We start from the raw sequence: 18,252 nt of genomic DNA on the forward strand, positions 1-18,252 counted from the left end.
TTGATTCACATCGTCCTAACTGGCCATGTGTGTGACAAGCTACTCTGTGATGAGATGGGCTCCTTAACTCACCCGTCTTCCTGGCTCGCTAGAGGGATCTGGGAGAGCTTGGAGAGATTCTTGGCGTACTCCTCTTCTATCTTTATCCTAAAAGGGAAGTAGAGAGTTTCATTACCACACAGCTTTTACGCAATCTGACTGTCTCCATGTGCGTTTCCTGTGTTGTGCAAAACAGTGAATGCCCATGAATGAGCACAAAAAAGGGGAAATGGTTTGTTGTGGTGACAGTATGGTGTTCATGGTAATCTGAGGATGATACCTTTCTCGAATGAACTCTGCCATCTCTTTCTGCATTTGTTTCCCCTTTAGCTGTTTTTGCAGTAAAACCTCAAATCCTGTGATGCAGCCGTTGCCCTGGGGATCCTTCTTATCAGTCTACGAGATAAAACACAGCAAGCACACAAGAAACGCATTGAACAAACAAACATGAACACAAAACACTTTGAATAAATAAACTGCCCGCTGCATGCTGGGAGAGAGGCTGCATTAATGCACGAAAAAGCAAGTCCATCTCTGATATGATGGATGTGATGTAGTTATGACTTAATAAGGTATTTATACTGCTGAAAACATTTTAAAGTCCATATGAAATTCAGGAGAAGGCCACTCCTATACTCCCACTGAACACTATCTGCCCAGTACCAAGCCCTGTAACAGACCAGCTGGTAAACATAGTGGAGCATTGAGCAGCTAAAGAGATCACCATCTCCTGAGGGAAATGGCTGAGACCAAAACCGAGCTAAATTTACATTAATATTGTTTTTTACATGGACAGACATGCGTTACAAATGAATGCAAATGTTCAGTGTCTGGAAACTCTTTGCAAATACATTTTTGCTTATTAGATAATAATAAGTCATTGTTGTGTTTTCAGTTTGCCCCCAAGTAGACAGAAATAGAAAAAGAAAATAAGAAACTATCTAAATTTTACTGTTAACCTGTGAAAAACAACTTTCCTAGATTCCTAGAAACAACTTTGTGTCAGTACCAGTTTAAGTTAGAATTTAATTAAATCATTGTGAATAAAAAGACTAGTAAGCACTTTTTCTGTCTGAAATCATCCATGCCCATGTCCTGTTGGTTAAACACCATTCATGTAGAAAACCAGAACATCAGCTTTCTACTTAAATTATCCTCAAAATTCTGGCTATGCCAACCAAATTTCACTAACCCCAATAATGTGTTTCTTGTTTACATGATTTAAAGAAAAAACATCTGATGAATGCAGAAAGGCACAGTGAAGTGGTTACTTTAGAGCATGTAACCAAACTGATTGTAAGTCAAAGACCTGAGAACAGAGGCCAGAGTAACAGGTCTGAGAGCGACTGAGCTCCCACTCCCTGGCTCTGGTGTCCACTTTCCCAACTCACTCTTTCTTTCCACTGTGTTGTTGCCTCTGTGTGATTTCTCCACCACACCTGGTAGAGATTACACTGCAGGGGTGGAAGATTTCCAACAGAGCAGCAGAGGCCAGCTGGCTTTCTGCTCTCCAGACAGTTACATGTAATGTATTACCTTACTGGATCTTATTAAAAAGGCTATGCTTACTCTAAGCATGCAGCAAAGGCAATGTGAGACCAATACAGAGTCATGATGAAAACTGATAAAGATTGTTTTCAGCCATATGTCTATATGAATCATTAAGTGATTTATTGGGCAGAGCAGCAATGTCAGCAGAGGTAAATCACCCTTTACCTTTTGAAAGGATAGCTTTTATTTAGTTGGTTGATAGTTATTCTAATTCAAGAATTCTCTTAAAAAGCGTCCTCATCTAGATCTTTTCTTTCATCACTTTCCTCTGTTTCGTCATCTTCACAGTTTGGGGATTTCTTGTTCCAAAAACCAAATCAGGACTTTTTGTACATCCAGAATCTGGAGTCTGTACTGTAATGTTTATGTACTGTAATATTTTACTTTAAAACCCAATGCTGTTTTGCTCAGTTCTTACTCCCTTACTTACTGGCTTTTAGCAATGCCACTTGGCGTGTACTATATTGTTTTTTTAGGCATGCCATATATTGTTAAATTCGAGAAAATGAAGCTACTCAGAAATGCCATTTATGTGTGTGTAAGAGTCTACAAGCCTTTTTCTGTGAATAACTGGATAATATCACCTGTTCGTATATCTGAAGGGAGAGGGGCTAATGTTGGTGTTCAAAGGATGTAAAAACATTTCCATGGGGCATTCTACACCAATATAGAGTCAACAATATTAAATAATGGCTGGATATGGTCACTTTGTATTTCCATTGGTGATCACTATGTTCTGAGTCTTTAGTCCTTGTGAAAGTAAACTTTTATTTAAGCATAAAGTTATAATTGACCCATTTGTAGAACACATATTTAGAAAACAAAATGAATAACCTTGTATTCTGTTATTTTGTACGCATTTGCAAATACATGTGTAGCACTTCCTTTATGGTTCCTGTCATGCTTTCAATGATGTAAACAGGACGTAAACTGTCATGTTGCCATGGAGTCAGTGGCTGTGTCTCAAATCATTCATTCACCCCTCCCCATACATAATACATTAGTTTACTCAAATGACTGTAACTGTTGCATCTATATAAATGCATTGTAAGACTGTTAGCAGAAAGTTGTTCTGACATGGACATGACTGTTTCTTGCCCCACTATAGGAATGTTTTTAAGCACTTTATAGTGCATTCATTTAATGACGAACAGTAAATATAGTGCACTATGTAGTAGATGGAGATACAACCTGGAGGTCGTAGTGTATGTATACTGTGTTTTAGCTCATATTTTAACTTTCACATCTGAAACCGTAGGTCCGTCATTGCACTGTGACATGGATGCACAGACAAAGATCACATGCATTATTTCTTAAAGATATAAAAAAGTCGGAAAAGTTACATGGTTTCTAGATGAATATCATGAAAAAAACTGATATAACTGGAAAGTTGCAGTGATTCCAGCAGCATTTGTAAGGCCACGACTGTTAGAATTCTGGTCCTGATCCAACCCCTCAGAAATACTACAGCCATTAGCCTCTTAAATGCTAAGGTGAATTTACCCAGAAGAAGTCACAGTAGCTCCATTCGTTTGGTTTCAGCAGCTGTTGCTCCGGCATGCATGCAAGGGACGGGAACGTCACACAGTTAATCTGAGAGAGAGAGGGAGGGGGGGGGCACATTATAGTATCATGAGAAGTTTGATGCCACTGTACTGTACAGCAGCACTGTTGACAGACTTACACTATGGTATTCAAAGTAGTCTGCACACGGATGTTTTGGCAACACTCTCATCTCAGCTCCGAGAACACACCAAAGTAAAGAATACATACCAATGGACCCAGTATTGTTGATTCACATTTCTATCTGCCTCTTCCTTAAGGGACACTTGTCAATGCAGAGCCTTTGTGGTTCTCAGCTTTTTGGGATTCATCAATCAGCTCTCTACCATAACAATCTGAATTCCTGCTCTGGCCCACAGCAATCAGCACAATAGATTGCCTTTAATTATCTCGGTGCATTTAAATACCGGCAGCTGTGATGTTGAATATGTTGGCTGCAGGGCTCCCTGCTGTGAGCTGCTGGGTTTTGCTCTGGGGTTACACTCAATAGGACTGAACGCAATGCATGTCACTCCCCCTGTGCTCGGGAGCTTGGTGCAGCACTTTTATACTTTTCTTCTCTTTAAAACCTCTAGGATTTTAGGGAAGCTAGAAGACATCACAGCTTTATGAAATGCATTCACACAAAATAATTAAATACTCTGAAATCAAAGTTATACACACAAGGCTTGGGTTTGACAGGTCATCACTTCCAGGCTTAGCAAAGCAAAAACTCTGGTTTGCCATTAAAATGCAAAAGTTGCTGTGCAGATTCTTCAACGGCCAATTCAATTTGTCATAACAAGGAAAGAACAAAGGAGAGAAAGAAACAAAAGGAAAGGAACCACACATCTTATAAAGAGAACAAATCAAAAGCCATTTCTTCACAATAAAGATACAGACGGAGACCAGGTTTAGCAAAGACTCAGGGCAAACAAAATCAGCTTTCTCTTCTCTCACATTCATTCTAATTAACCTCAGGAGGAGAGAGCCTTCAGCGTGGATGCACTGTTTCTATTGAAGCTCATAATTTGTTGGAGGGAGTGGCTTCTTATTTATTCACTGCTGAGGTCCAGAGGTCGACAGCTAGAGGGGCTTTAAAGTAACCTTGCTTCCTTTGGTGAAGATGAGGCAAGGCTACTTCCATCAGTCCCTAATGAAAGCATTCAGGCACACACTGCATCCGGCACTTTTTACCTGACCTTCAGTCACCTCGATGAACTGACCAAACCACCAAAGCCCTCCTCCAATCTAAGCTTAACACTCGTAACGAGGCACAGCAGGCCTGCCAAGCTTTGGTTGCCCAAGTGCTGCTAACTAGCTAACCTGCACTACAAGAATGCTTCCTCATGACTTTTTGCTTGGGACATGTGCTGTAACTTTAGCATCAGTCTTATAGCCTTATAGCATGTACGTAGCTACATCTAAGATTTTTAAGACCCTCTCACGGGTGCTCCTTTTTAAAAGTCAGCCGGAGACAGTTTCTCTGATACCCTTGGGTGATAGGATTACAGTCAGATGGGGCTTGACCACATGAAAGCAAATGCACCCAAAACACATTGAGGACTGAGAGAGTCGCTCTCCTCACCTCTCTCTGTGTATCCTCTTATATCCATCTGCTTATCAAAAGCATCACCCTGGTTGCTATGGAAGCCAAGCCCCCCCATCCCTTTATCTCAAGCTTGTGGTTTTAAATGTACAGTGAGAAAGGTAATCTTGCCAAAATAAAAGTCAGGCAGCATATCTACAGTACCAAGCACAAGGCCCAACAGGATGTGATGACCTGTCAAGGGGCGGCTGTGGCGTAGTGGAGAGCAAGGTAGTTCTCCAATCAGAGGATCGGTGGTTCGATGTGTCCTTGGGCAAGATACTTAACCCCAAGTTGCTCCCGAAGGCTTGCCATCGGTGTGGACTGGATGTTGTATGAATGTTAGTTAGAGTCTGATGGTGGCACCTTGCATGGTAGCCTGTCATCAGTGTGTGAATGGGTGAATGATATGTAATATACTACTGATTGTAAGTCGCTTTGGATAAAAGCTAAATGACTGTAATGTAAATGTAAATGTAACAGAGCAGAAACCATTTTAATAGGATGCTAAATAGGATGATGTCACTGTGTATCTGTAAACAAGCACAGGAGTATATATATACTCCTGTGAGAAGTGGTTGGTGCTTGTTTACAGATATATATATATTCTGCTGTCCTATGGTCAAGATATACTTTAGTTTATATAGTGTGTATTAATGTATTTTATGCCAACATCTGATGCAGCAAACATGTGTCTGGTAAAATCAATCCCGCCTGGGTAATCTACATTCCTGGAAATTAAACTAGGGTGCAAAAATACTCAAGCTCTCCTCTGCTAGTCTCAAATGTGGCCCTTCAGGACTACTATATAGAGCCAGGGTGAGTTCATGGTAAGTTAACAGTCCCTGTTAGATGTCCCACTCACCGTGACCATGGTCTCTTTGTCCTGTTTCCTGGTGGGAGACATTGATCCTGGGCTCTGCGGAGAGAAGAAGGACGCTCCGTTAAAACCTCCGTCCTCCGTGTCCGACATGACGCCTCAACATACACACAAGCTCAATGGCACGCACACTAACACAGTTGTTTTCCTGGCGAGTGCTGTTAGCATCTGTCTGATGCTTTATACTGCAGCTGCTGCTGGTGCGTATGTTTGTGTGTTTGTGTATGTGTGCGTTGCTGTGCAGAGTAGAGAGGATAGTTCTACAGAGCAAAGCAAAGCATGGTTGGCTTTCTCTCTCTTTGTGTGGGAGTTTGGATGTGTGTGTGTGTGTGTGTGTGTTTGTGTGTGTGTGATTTGAAGCTTAGATTAGAGTAATTTCCAGGACAAAAATGATGAGAGAACAAATTAATATGAAGTAAGATGAGAAGTATTGGGAATACCTCCTCTCCTACAAAAAAAATTAAAATAGAGAAAAGAATCTGCAGTAAAGAAGCTTGTTTATATTTTTGAAAGATGGAGTGTGTGCACGAGTGTGAGAGCCAGCCAAGGAGAGAAGTTAGGACGCAGAGTGAACAAGTGGTGGGTGGGTCCTGGATAACTGGACCCTGACTGCCTGGTTAATTAAGATCCATGGAGCAGATACTGTAGGAGGGATTAATCTGCTCTAACCGCCATCAGCCTCTTCATTAATGAATAGAGAGATCTGAAATGTGGAAAGACTACATCCTAACTCTTTGGTATCAAATACAGACACATTTTTATGACTCTATAAAGATGCTATGCCAAAGCTGAACTAATCAACATCTTCATATTTACAATGGATTAAATGACTATATGTTATATGAAAGGGGAATTGTTCGTTCCCCTGTCATCTCGTAGCCCGTTTTTTTGATTTTATGGCCCGCTTTAAAGACTTTATTGTTTAGATTCACGTTTAAAGCTCTCATCAACTTTGTTTCCAGGAGCACCCAGTTTGATTGGCTCATAGAATACTAGAACGCCCACTTTCACTTCTTCTCTACTTTTTCAATGCACAGCCAGTTATTTCACCGCTGGCACTACTTTGCCAGGAGGAGAGCAGACAGAAGCTGGTCTGCAAGTGGTGGGGAGTTAGGCTGAGGTGTGCTAGCTTGCTAATGCTTATTCTTGTCTCATTTGTGGTCTGATGAACAGTATCTTTATCAGTATATCCATGTACCCTACATACTATATCTGAAGAAACAAACCAAGATGAGCTTTATTCATATAGTATGAGAATGATCAAATAGTCTTAGCATCATTGAATATTGAATTGTTTGCTGTTAGCTAGATAGGTTTGTTTAGATAGCAAGCTAGCTAGCTTTGTTGGTAGGGAGTTGGTATAATAACACTATTGTTAGCTTAGTTTGCCCCCCGTGTTCATCAAAGACACATTACGGTAAAATAATTTATGAATTTAACAAAAATTTAATAAAATCGTACTTAGAACCGAATGCATAGCCACTGATTTGACTGACACAAACAGGACATTGAAGTTCTAGGCCGAAAAGAAACTGGTCCTTTACTGTTCTACATAAACCAATGATTTACGCACACGGCTACAATCACATCTGTCTTGGAGCAGAATGCAGTATGTTAAGAGAAAAAAGGTTAAATTGATTTTGCATGACTGTTAGACTTAGATTTAGCATTAGCAGCTCAAGGGACAGATTATTTGAGAGAGTTGGGGGAAACCAAAACTGAGCTAAGAGAAGAATGACTATTTGACCAGGTGGCCAGAAACACAACTGGAAATGACTTGCTGTGTGTGTGTGTGTGTGTGTGTGTGTGTGTGTGTGTGTGTGTGTGTGTGTGTGTGTGTGTGTGTGTGTGTGTGTGTGTGAGAGAGTAAACTATTTGCTCACATATAAACCACATTAAACTTTAGAAGTTCCCAATGTGTGGATTATGTCATTTCCAGCTAACTTATTAAATGAAGCCCAAAAACAGAATAAAGCAGCTTTAAAACTTTATGGTTCAGAAAAAAATCACTAAATATATAACGTACCAAAACAGACTGCAAACCTGACACGGTCCACCCTCACAGGTGTTTTAATTTGCCTGATTAGATTTCCTTCAGTCAATCAAGCTCTTCTCAGCTCTCTCTCTCTCTCTCTCTCTCTCTCTCTCTCTCTCTCTCTCTCTCTCTCTCTCTCTCTCTCTTATCTCCGTTTGTTCATATGCAAATGACGTACTCTGTGCATGAAAAATGGGGTTGGTTTAAAAAACGGAAGTAGAATGTCGCTGACATGGCCAAAGTTTATGCTTACTCCACAAATGTTTAGACTGCGGTGGATGTATAACATGCTGGAAAGGAATAGGAATAACAATAGACAGACAGCTTTACCTGTGGCTCTGTGCTGCTCTTCCTAACCAGACTGTTGTGTGAATGTTCCACATGATGCAAGGGACTACCACCTGAGTGAAATCCATTCACTGGAGGGAAATAGGAGAAAAAGGAAGAGATCAGGACAGAGAGAGAGATATATTTCATTAATTCTTTGGTGTCTGCAGATGGGCTGTAAACGTGTGCTGATCCGGGGGAGAATACACTTACAGCGGGTACTTACAGCTGTAAGTACCCGCTGTACTTACAGCGGGTAAAGTCACCATTTTTCTCAGTAAATATATTTCTAAAGGTGCTATTGACATGAAATGTTCACCAGATGTCGGTAACAACCCAAGTAATCCATACATACAAAGAAAACAAAACAAATAAATTCAGAAATTAAGTTATGTGTAATAAAATGGAATGACACAGGGAAAAAGTATTGAACACGCTTACTGAAATGTATTTAATACTTCGTACAAAAGCCTTTGTTGGTAATGACAGCCTCAAGACGCCTCCTGTATGGAGAAACTAATCGCATGCATTGCTCAGGTGTGATTTTGGCCCATTCTTCCACACAAACAGTCTTCAAATCTTGAAGGTTCCGTGGGCCTCTTCTATGAACTCTGATCTTTAGTTCTTTCAATAGATTTTCTATTGGATTCAAGTCAGGTGATTGGCTGGGCCATTCTAGCAGCTTTATTTTCTTTCTCTGAAACCAATTGAGGGTTTCCTTGGCTGTGTGTTTGGGATCATTGTCTTGCTGAAATGTCCACCCTTGTTTCATCTTCATCATCCTGGTAGATGGCAGCAGATTTTTATCAAGAATGTCTCGGTACATTTTTCCATTCATCCTTCCTTCAATTATATGAAGTTTGCCATTGCCGTATGCTGAAAAACAGCCCCACACCATGATGTTCCCACCTCCAAACTTCACTGTTGGTATGGTGTTTTTGGGGTGATGTGCAGTGCCATTTGACCTCCAAACATGGTGTGTATTATGGCATCCAAAGAGTTCAATTTCGGTCTCATCTGACCAGACTATATTCTCCCAGTATTTCACAGGCTTGTCTAAATGTTGTGCAGCAAACTTTAAACGAGCTTCAACATGCTTTTTCTTCAGCAATGGAGTCTTGCGTGGTGAGCGTGCATACAGGCCACAGCGGTTGAGTGCATTACTTATTGTTTTCTTTGAAACAATTGTATTTGCTAATTCCAGGTCTTTCTGATCACAAGTGGTCCTTGGCTCTTGGACAACTCTTCTGATAATTCTTTTCACTCCTCTGTCAGAAATCTTGCGAGGAGCACCTGGTCGTGGCCGGTTTATGGTGAAATGATGTTCTTTCCACTTCCGGATTATGGCCCCAACAGTGCTCACTGGAACATTCAGAAGTTTAGAAATCCTTCTGTAACCAATGCCATCAGTATGTTTTGCAACAATAAAGTTGCGAAGGTCTTGAGAGAGCTCTTTGCTTTTACCCATCATGAGATGTTTCTTGTGTGACACCTTGGTAATGAGACACCTTTTTATAGGCCATCAGTTGGGACTGAACCAGCTGATATTAATTTGCACTGACAAGGGGCAGGATTGCTTTCTAATTACTGATAGATTTCAGCTGGTGTCTTGGCTTTCAAATGCCTTTTTGCACCTCCCTTTCTTCATGTGTTCAATACTTTTTCCCTGTGTCATTCCATTTTATTACACAAAACTTAATTTCTGAATTTATTTGTTTGGTTTTCTTTGTATGTATGGATTGCTTGGGTTGTTACCGACATCTGGTGAAAATGTCATGTCAATAGCACCTTTAGAAATATATTTACTGAGAAAAATGGTGACGTGTTCAATACTTATTTTACCCGCTGTATCTTTATGTACTTATCTATATTAAAACAAGCCAGTGCTCAACTGTTTAGGCTAGCTATACATAAATCATCAGTTTATCCTTCCTAAGTTAAATGCTAGCTATTTTCAAACTTACAAAATTGTGTTTCACCATTAACTAATTTATTTCTCAGCTACTAAAGACTATACTACGCAAACAGGACGTTGCAGTAGCATCACAAGCATTTAAAATCTTCCCATATGGCATCATTATTAAATGCCATTTAACGTGTGTCAAGTCAGATATTTCAACCCTTCCATATAAGCTACCTCTTTTACTCAGCAACTAGAAGTATTATTGACAACCAATCTCTCCATAAGAACTGGTTTGATGTTCAAATTCAGATTATCTCAGTGTGTATGGGACACTGTGCTGTTTGGTTTGGAAGTGATACAAATGAATGAGGACTGCTACCAGCCTTGAGCACTTCCTCTAGTGGGAAACCTAAGACATCCTTACTGTCTCTGTCTTTTTATTTGCCTCTAGAACTGGGTCCGAAAAAGAAAGACAGACAGGCTTTAGTGCTGCATTTGAGGTTCCAGATAAAATTAGCCACAGGAAGTGTGTTTTGTGTGCATGAGTGTTTGCTTTATAGGAAAACACAGGGGAAATCACAACCCAAGGTTACTCAATCTTGAGGAAGGTAAAGTGACAGAGAGTTGAGATGTAGAGAGATAGAATAGGAGTACCTGTCGGCAGGTAGTTCTTACGTCGGAGGGAGGTCCTAGGGGTCCCAGGTGCACTGGACGGTCTCTCCCATGTCGTCTCTGATGGAGTGTTAAGGAGAAAGGAGGAGACATTAGGAGAGCAGAACCGGTTCTCGTATTTTTGTCATTTTCTCACCAATTTTGGAACTATTGTTCCCTTTGGGCAACAATAAGAAGTGATCCCATCAGTGGGTGGAAACATGGCCCTTGATTCAGTCATAGTTAATCTAGAAAAAAGGTCACAGGTCTTACAGTCTAGTTGTTGTGATGAGTTGCATTGCAATTAGACTGAAATTTTGTTTCTTTATTCCTTTAAGACATTGCTCTCACGTTTGGTTTTGTTGCTGTACACATTAACTACTCAGCTGCGAGTCCACAGCCTTAAGTTTCTGTCGACACAGAAGAGGCAGCATTTTCTAGGAGCAGTTTATTTAACTTTTGCCACAAGAATCAGAAAAATATGTCAGTAATAGAGTTGCTATTTCTTCAAGTCAACTAACATCAACCTGTGCAGCTGGGTTACTCTCATCAATGCTTGTTACCTTTTTTCTTTTGTGGTTATTTTTCCGGTGAAGCTAGATATGTAGCTAGCTTTGGAGGAAGAAGATTTTTAATCCAGTCTTAAAAGCTGTTTCAACCCATGAATAGAGCCGCCAAGAGGACAGTACAAGAACAAATCTGAGAGAGATCTGGAACCAGGCAAGATTACATGTGTGCCTTGTTATCAATCTCTGGCTCCGTAATTCCTCAACTTTTCTTAAACAGGCTCACACTATCTGGCTAACATTCAACATTTCTACAACAGTCAAGTTCTGGTTTAAACTGTAATCATGACACCAACTATTTTTTGCTATAAACATTTTGTATGTTTCATTTGTCTGTTTGAAAGTTTGTTTGTGTGTTGTCATGGATGGCTGTTTATCTTTATCATTATTATTTGCACTGATTTTAAGATTTGAAACTGTACCATGTAATTAATGATTACTGAACTATCAAGGGAATGAGTTTATATACAGGTGTTCAGTACATCAGACACTTCTCCAGCAACTGTCAATGTTTCTCTGTTCTTGTACCTTACAAATGAACAAATTAATATATAAACACAGCTAAGTATAAAGTAATTATATTTCTGTTATTAGATTCCTAAAAAAGAATGAATTATAGCTCAACAATCCCACTTGCATTACAATGTGAAAACAGCTGGCAACCATCATGACTAAAAGCTGGTTAAAATAGTCTCTGACTGTTTCCAAGTCCCAATTTTATGAGGGTTTTTTCAAGATGAGTCATCCAAAATATTTTAAAATTTTACAAGAAGAGAAGAGAATTTCTATATTTATGACACATATTTAGCATGTAGCAAGGTCTAATTAACAGAAGGATAAAGGATTAGAATTTGGAAACTGTACTCATTGCACTGTTTCTTTAATAGAAATGTATTTTGGGATATGTTAACTTGATTGACAGGTGTCTCAGCCCATGGCAGTCCCAATGTGGGGGTTGTCGCATGTCCAATGTGCTCATATATGTATTTTCTGCTACAGTATCTACCAAGAATACTTTTATCACATTATGACCAGAATCAACAACAACCCTGTGTTGAACTTACTTAAAGAGCCTCGTTCAGCAGCCACATGCCCCCGTCAACTCAGTAAAGTGACTCTGGATAAAATCAGGTTTCTTTATCAATCAGCTGCTATCTTTTAGTGTAACACCAACTGAACACAACAGGTACAAACTTTTTAACAAATAAAGGGAAAGATGTTCATTTTGTAGTTTTGTAAAGTTTAACTGCGCTCCATAGTGGCTCTCCATCATCTGTCCCCGTTTGACTTCTGCAGGTGAAGATTCTGCAGAATGGGGACACAAGAAGCATGACTGACAAAGACCCTTATATATGGGGGCTCTCTTTAATTTATACTCCCCTGTGTCCATTCTCACCACAGCGCTGAGCTTAATGAGCCTTTTACTGCCGGCATAGAAAGAAGAGGTACGGACATGTAAAGAGCTTCTATTTCATTTGGGTCTGTCTGACCGGCCCTGCTCTATTTGGCGCTGCTTAGCAGGGGAGACAACTGAGCCAAGCCCATCAGCTCAAATGACACGCATGGAGGGGATAACTGGCAGCAGGCTTATGGAGATCCACTCTGCCTTCACGTTTGATGTAAAACACCAGCCTCAGCCTTTACTCACTGCCCCAAAATGCCTCAATTTCTCTCTGTTAGCTTGTCATAAACAAATCGATACTGGAAGAAATATGGTATGTAAATGCAGAAAATACAGCATAATCTACTTAGCTCAGTGAAATTGTCTAATATGACTGTCTGCATTGCAAAATGGATAGCAGGGAAACTCTCATTTAATAAGATTTATGTTACATTTAACACGTGGATGATACCACGTTTGCCAGATTGAAAGCTAAGACACTCAGTTGACCTTATTGATATCAAATCTAATTTAACATGCCCTTTTAATATTTATCACACAAATGAAATATCCTTTTATAGGTTTCGTTCATGTAACTGTAGGTGTGAGGTGTGAAATCCCACATGTTTACCACCATGTCAGATACCTGAGTAGAACAGGTTGAGTTTCTAGGCAACTGGCTCCTGAAATGCAGATTGTTGATCATGTCTGTCAAACAGGCATTCATACATGTGATAGATCCGACTTGGCACCTGCCAGAGTCATAGCTCCAGATACAGTGATACATATGCAGCAGCAGCAGGAGTGATTCTCATCAGCCGCCTCGTCACAGACGAGCTGAAGTCTTAAAAGTTGCCAATTACTCAGCTCAATAAAGTCACTTTGCCCCTTTGTGGAAAAGCTCATCTGCCCTTTTCAGACCTGACATGGATATTAAATCATGATATCAATTCAAGTCTTTTATGGAACTTAAAAACACATCAGTTCATGCTTCTCTCATTCTCCAAAGTCAGTCACATTTCATTCACATGCATCTCTGGTTCAGTCGGCAGAGAGTAGCGGCGCCTCAGCGGCTGACAACTGAAGACAGTAGCTGCGTTGTAGCAGATGTGTATGACTGAATGTATGAATGAAAACAGTCAATAACAGGTCTAAAAACTAAACCCTGGCATCAGCTTACTGCCCGCCAGCCACGCCACAAGTGATGCTAGACATCCCCGATTCTGAACGGGGAGATGCAGAGAGTGGCCTAGTTATAGCTTTGACACAGCTATATTTTATTCATAACCATATGACACTTGGCCTTGATGCATTAGCTACCTCCTGTCTCTGATTATGACTCATTCCAACTCTGTATCATCCCAAAGAGGAAGACAGGCTGGTGTACGCATTTCAGTGACAGCGGAGCAGACAGTGGCATTGAGACACAAGACTAAGTTTACATGCGCACTCAGATTCCACTATTATATTCTGAAATTGATAAGGTTCTAGTAAACATCATATTCCGTTTGGATATTCTGAATTAGGCCTTATTCCGAATGGAAATGGTAGAAGGTGATTAAAGAAATGAATGAAAGAGGGAAGATGTGTTTGCAGAGTCAAAAAAAAAAAAAGTCCTCAACCAGTGGAACCTTTGAAAAAAACACATTTGACGCAAAGATACAAATGACACAAGCTGCTCCTGCCGTTCCACTATTCCATATTTTGATGTGTGAAATAACATGTTAGGGCATCGACCCATCAAACACAGAAGAGAATGGAGTAGAAGTGCGATTCACTGGCCGGTGATGAGGATGCAGCACAGGGGCGTTTTACATTAATCGTAATATGCACTGCTGCATGTAAACAGGAACATTACTGAAATATTCATTTACATTAGACATGTAAACAGCTTATTAGGAATATTTTCTTTTTTGGAATAAGGGAAAAGCCGGAATAGTTGGTGCGCCTCAACGTAGTCACTGTCAACAAACTTCTGCTGGTCACTGGCTTACCATTCAAAGACAGACGGCAAGAAAGAAAACTTTGGGTTACTTAACGTAATCCCAGGTTCTTTGATAACAGAGTGAGGTGTTTCACTATGGTAATCGCCTCGGCGTGACCAACAATGGAAGCTCCAATAACACCATGGATGTCACTGACAGACAGGTCAAACTGTGCTAGGGCCACGCCCCCTCATATTACCACAGTCGACCGTCCCCTCACAAATCATTTTAGACCGATTTATTCCTGTGCAAGGAGGGATTTGATGGTCTCACTCTGTTATCAAAGACAAGGGATAACGTTAAGTAACCCAAAGTTATTTTTCTAATGTCGTTTGGTGTTTCACTATGGGAGATATAGACCACCTCCGTATTGCATGAAATCTCCCGAAGCCAAATATTGTTAAGCCCGGCAGAGATTATCAGAGGGACGTTTGCCTCTAGCACAGCATGTACCAAGGATGACCCCGAGACATCGAGCCTGTAAAACCTTACAAAAGTGTGAGGCGTAGCCCAGCCTGCTGCAGCACAAATATCCTGCACTGAAACACCCTTGAAAAAGGCCCATGAAGTGTCCATACTCCTTGTTGACTGAGTCCTCAAACCCTGGGGGGGCTGCAACATCTATAGGCCAGAGATTTGGCCTTTACAATCCAGTGGGACAGCCTCTGGCGGGATAATGGTTTGCCTTTGGGTGGAGTGGCCCAGGACACAAACAGCTGATCCCCTTTCCTGAAACCTGCCGATCTACTCACATACACATGCAGTGCTTGCACCGGGCATAATGTGTTAAGCCTTTGCTCCTCTGAGGAGGAGAATGGAGGCAGGTGGAAAGCTGGAATCTCCACTGTGGGACATCTGTAGGCTGACTCCATGACGCACAAAGGCCAGGTTGGGCGCAAACTGCAAGCAGGAAGGGCGAATGGATAAGGCCTGTAAGTCACTCACACGCTTTACTAAGAGCAACACAGTTTTAAGTGAAATATACTTCACTTCAGGTTCCACCTCATAGCGCTATCCAGTCTGGGTGAGGGTGGTAGATCTCCCCGCACGCCTGGGAAAGAAGGTCCCTGCGTATAGTGAGAGGCCACGGTTCGCCCGCTAAAAGCTTTATTATTTCTGCTACCCAATGCTTGGACGGCCACCGCGGCGCTATCAGGACTAGGGACAAGCCCTGTTCTCTCTCCCTGGCTAGAGTCGGGGAGATCAGGCTAAGAGGTGAGAATACATTGAGCAGCACTTTTGGCCAGGAGTGCGCCAGCGCATTCACCCCCAGGGGGGCATTTACGTCCGACAGGGCCAAAAACAGCGAACAGTGAGTTTTATTGCGAGGCGAAGAGATCTATGTCTGCCTGGCCGTATTTCTGCCAAACTTGCTCCACCACCTGCAGGTAGAGAGTCCACTTTCTGTACAGAGGGACTTTTGCTGAATCCCCCTTGGCCACTGAAACTAACAAACGAATTTGGGTGGATTCATAGCGAACTGTAGTCTGTACCCCTGAGAAATAGTGGACAAAGCCCATGGGTGCACTGCGCATGCGTGCCACTGGTCTGCCGGGGCAGAAAGTGACGTACTGCAGTGACGTCATTTCCCTTACCTGGAAGGAGCTGCCTTCCCTCGGAGGAGCATGAGCTCCCCCTGCGGGGGTTATGGGGGCATATCATTGTTTTATTTTTATTTTGTTTTGTGGGGAGCATTTTGCCCTTGGCCCTTGGCCTGGGTCGGGAAATGCTCAATTTATTTCTCCATTCTCTGAACTGGGTAGAAGTGCTTGGTGACACTCTATTACCTGCTGCTCCTGACACTCCTCCCCTTGAACGTGGAACTGGAAATCACCAGGGACTCTGAAACATGAACTCTGGGGTTCTGTCCCACCTCCATCTCCTTTTTTTTCTTTAAGGCGATTTCCATAGTGAAACACCGAACGACGTTAAAAAAAGAACCACATTTGTTAATTTAAATCGGTGCTGCAAATGACTAAAAATCTGAATCAGAATGCAGAGCAGCATGGGTTAAAGGTCAGAAGTGTGACAGACATCAGTATGCGCACTGCCACGCTGTTTTTTTTTAATGCTTACAAATTAATGATTGTTTCATTGTGTTCCAACAAAATTTGGAAAGTAAACCTCAACAACATGTAGAAAAACATTTACAGGAACAGAAACTCGTGGAATAGCGGCAAATCGTGCTGATTAGCTAACGTATTTAGCTTACGCTAGTAGCCTCCTGTACATTTGGCCCAGTCGTGTTTGGGACATGTCTTTTACTAAATACTGTAGAGAAGAAGACATGTGACCAAACTGAGCAAAAGACATCGCTTTCTAGCTACAAACACATATCAGCTAAAGCCTGGCTCTCTTTGGTTTGAGGGACAGGCTGCTCTTCAGCTTTGATAGGAGGGTGACTGTATTGTTTATGCAACTATAGGTTCAAATTAAATGATTTGATTTGCTCGATGTAAAATAACTAATTAAACCAGAGAACTTCAATATAAATGTCTCCTCTAAAAGTACTGATTTTGTGTCCAAAAAAGTTATTTACAGGACATACCTGTATGAGAACATCATGCCATTTAACAGAAGATAGATTTGATTTAATTTACAAATCAAACGAGGAATTTTTTTTATAGTTTAGTATGAGCATTTATTTAAGAATAATGGAAACTGAAGGGATGGTCTGTGTGCTGTACGTCTACAATATGTGTGCTGGGACTGTTGAGTATTTGGACTAGTGTGTTTATAAAGCAGCCCACTGGTCAGCTGGGATAAGTGGAGAGTCTGGTATACAGACCACAGCAGCCTGTACCGCTGCACCAAGCAACACAGAACCTAGAAAAAAACACGCCCTGACGCAAGGACTTGCAGCCCTCACCCACGCACACTGCTCTGTTACTATAGCAATGCAGAATCACAAACACACACGAAGGACCGTATCTAATCTGGCTGAACTTTACAACAACAAAAGGCTTCAGCAAAAATAGCAAAGATGCTATAAATACCAATAGTTTGAGCAAAACTATTGTCAGATGGGTTTGTTTGGAGACAGTTGCTGGGGAGCTGAATGGACAGGACCACAGGAATACAGTGAGTGTGTTAGCTGAGCATTCTTAATTAGTTTTCATTTAATCATGTTGCAGCGAAAACATTAAAAAGAAGTCCGAGAGGTTTTGTGTGCCTTCAGAGACCAGTTTCACCACAACATAAAGAACATCTTTATGAGCCAAGATACAGATGTGTTTTTTTAACACGCAGAAAGTTAAATTAATAATTTTCTCTCTCAGTGAATACGTAGACTCCTTTGTTCCAGCATGCTACTCCTGTCATTTCTGATTCTGTCCCTCTGGCATATGATCCGTTTTACTGTTACATAAGGCTCCAAACCCTGTCACATGAAGACAAAACAGATCTATTGAATCCCCACAGGACTAACATGGAAGGTTTTGTGTGCCTTCAGAGACCAGTTTCACCACAACATAAAGAACATCTTTATGAGCCAAGATACAGATGAATGAATCACAGAAGTCAGACGCTCTGAGTATCATTCAAGATGGTCAAAAGAGCCCAAAGAGTGTTTTTTGACATTAGCACATTGAGCATCTCTTGAGAAAAAGGGGAGGAAGAGGAACAGCGACTCCCCTGGTCTCGTGACTGGGTGGAGCCCTCGGCTCATTCTAGTTTTCCTCTCATGGCCACAGTTTGACCAACGCAACCACAATCAGAGATGTACATCACTGACGTGAAGCTGGTTACACTCCTAGTTAGCCACAATCCTGTTCTGTCAAATTCCATGTGCTTTCTGTTATTTTT

General features: G+C 41.3%; 1 protein-coding gene across 2 annotated transcripts in view; it reads right to left on the minus strand.

Moving 5' to 3' along the window:
• The window catches only part of gas7b (growth arrest-specific 7b), a 68,540-nt gene that overhangs the window by 21,067 nt on the left and 29,221 nt on the right, over positions 1 to 18,252 (minus strand). Inside the window, exons 3-8 of one of the 2 annotated variants that reach the window (XM_054601326.1) lie at positions 10,541 to 10,597; positions 7,966 to 8,054; positions 5,586 to 5,639; positions 3,094 to 3,183; positions 320 to 435; positions 73 to 147 (exon numbers count right to left, since the gene is read on the minus strand). In XM_054601326.1, coding sequence (XP_054457301.1) covers positions 73 to 147; positions 320 to 435; positions 3,094 to 3,183; positions 5,586 to 5,639; positions 7,966 to 8,054; positions 10,541 to 10,597 — 481 coding nt within the window. Of the gene's footprint in view, positions 1 to 72; positions 148 to 319; positions 436 to 3,093; positions 3,184 to 5,585; positions 5,640 to 7,965; positions 8,055 to 10,519; positions 10,598 to 18,252 lie in introns of both variants that reach the window. The other variant, XM_054601325.1, reaches the window with a different exon arrangement.

This window comes from Anoplopoma fimbria, chromosome 7 (assembly GCF_027596085.1).
Source record: "Anoplopoma fimbria isolate UVic2021 breed Golden Eagle Sablefish chromosome 7, Afim_UVic_2022, whole genome shotgun sequence".
Classification (NCBI taxonomy): Eukaryota; Metazoa; Chordata; class Actinopteri; order Perciformes; family Anoplopomatidae; genus Anoplopoma; species Anoplopoma fimbria.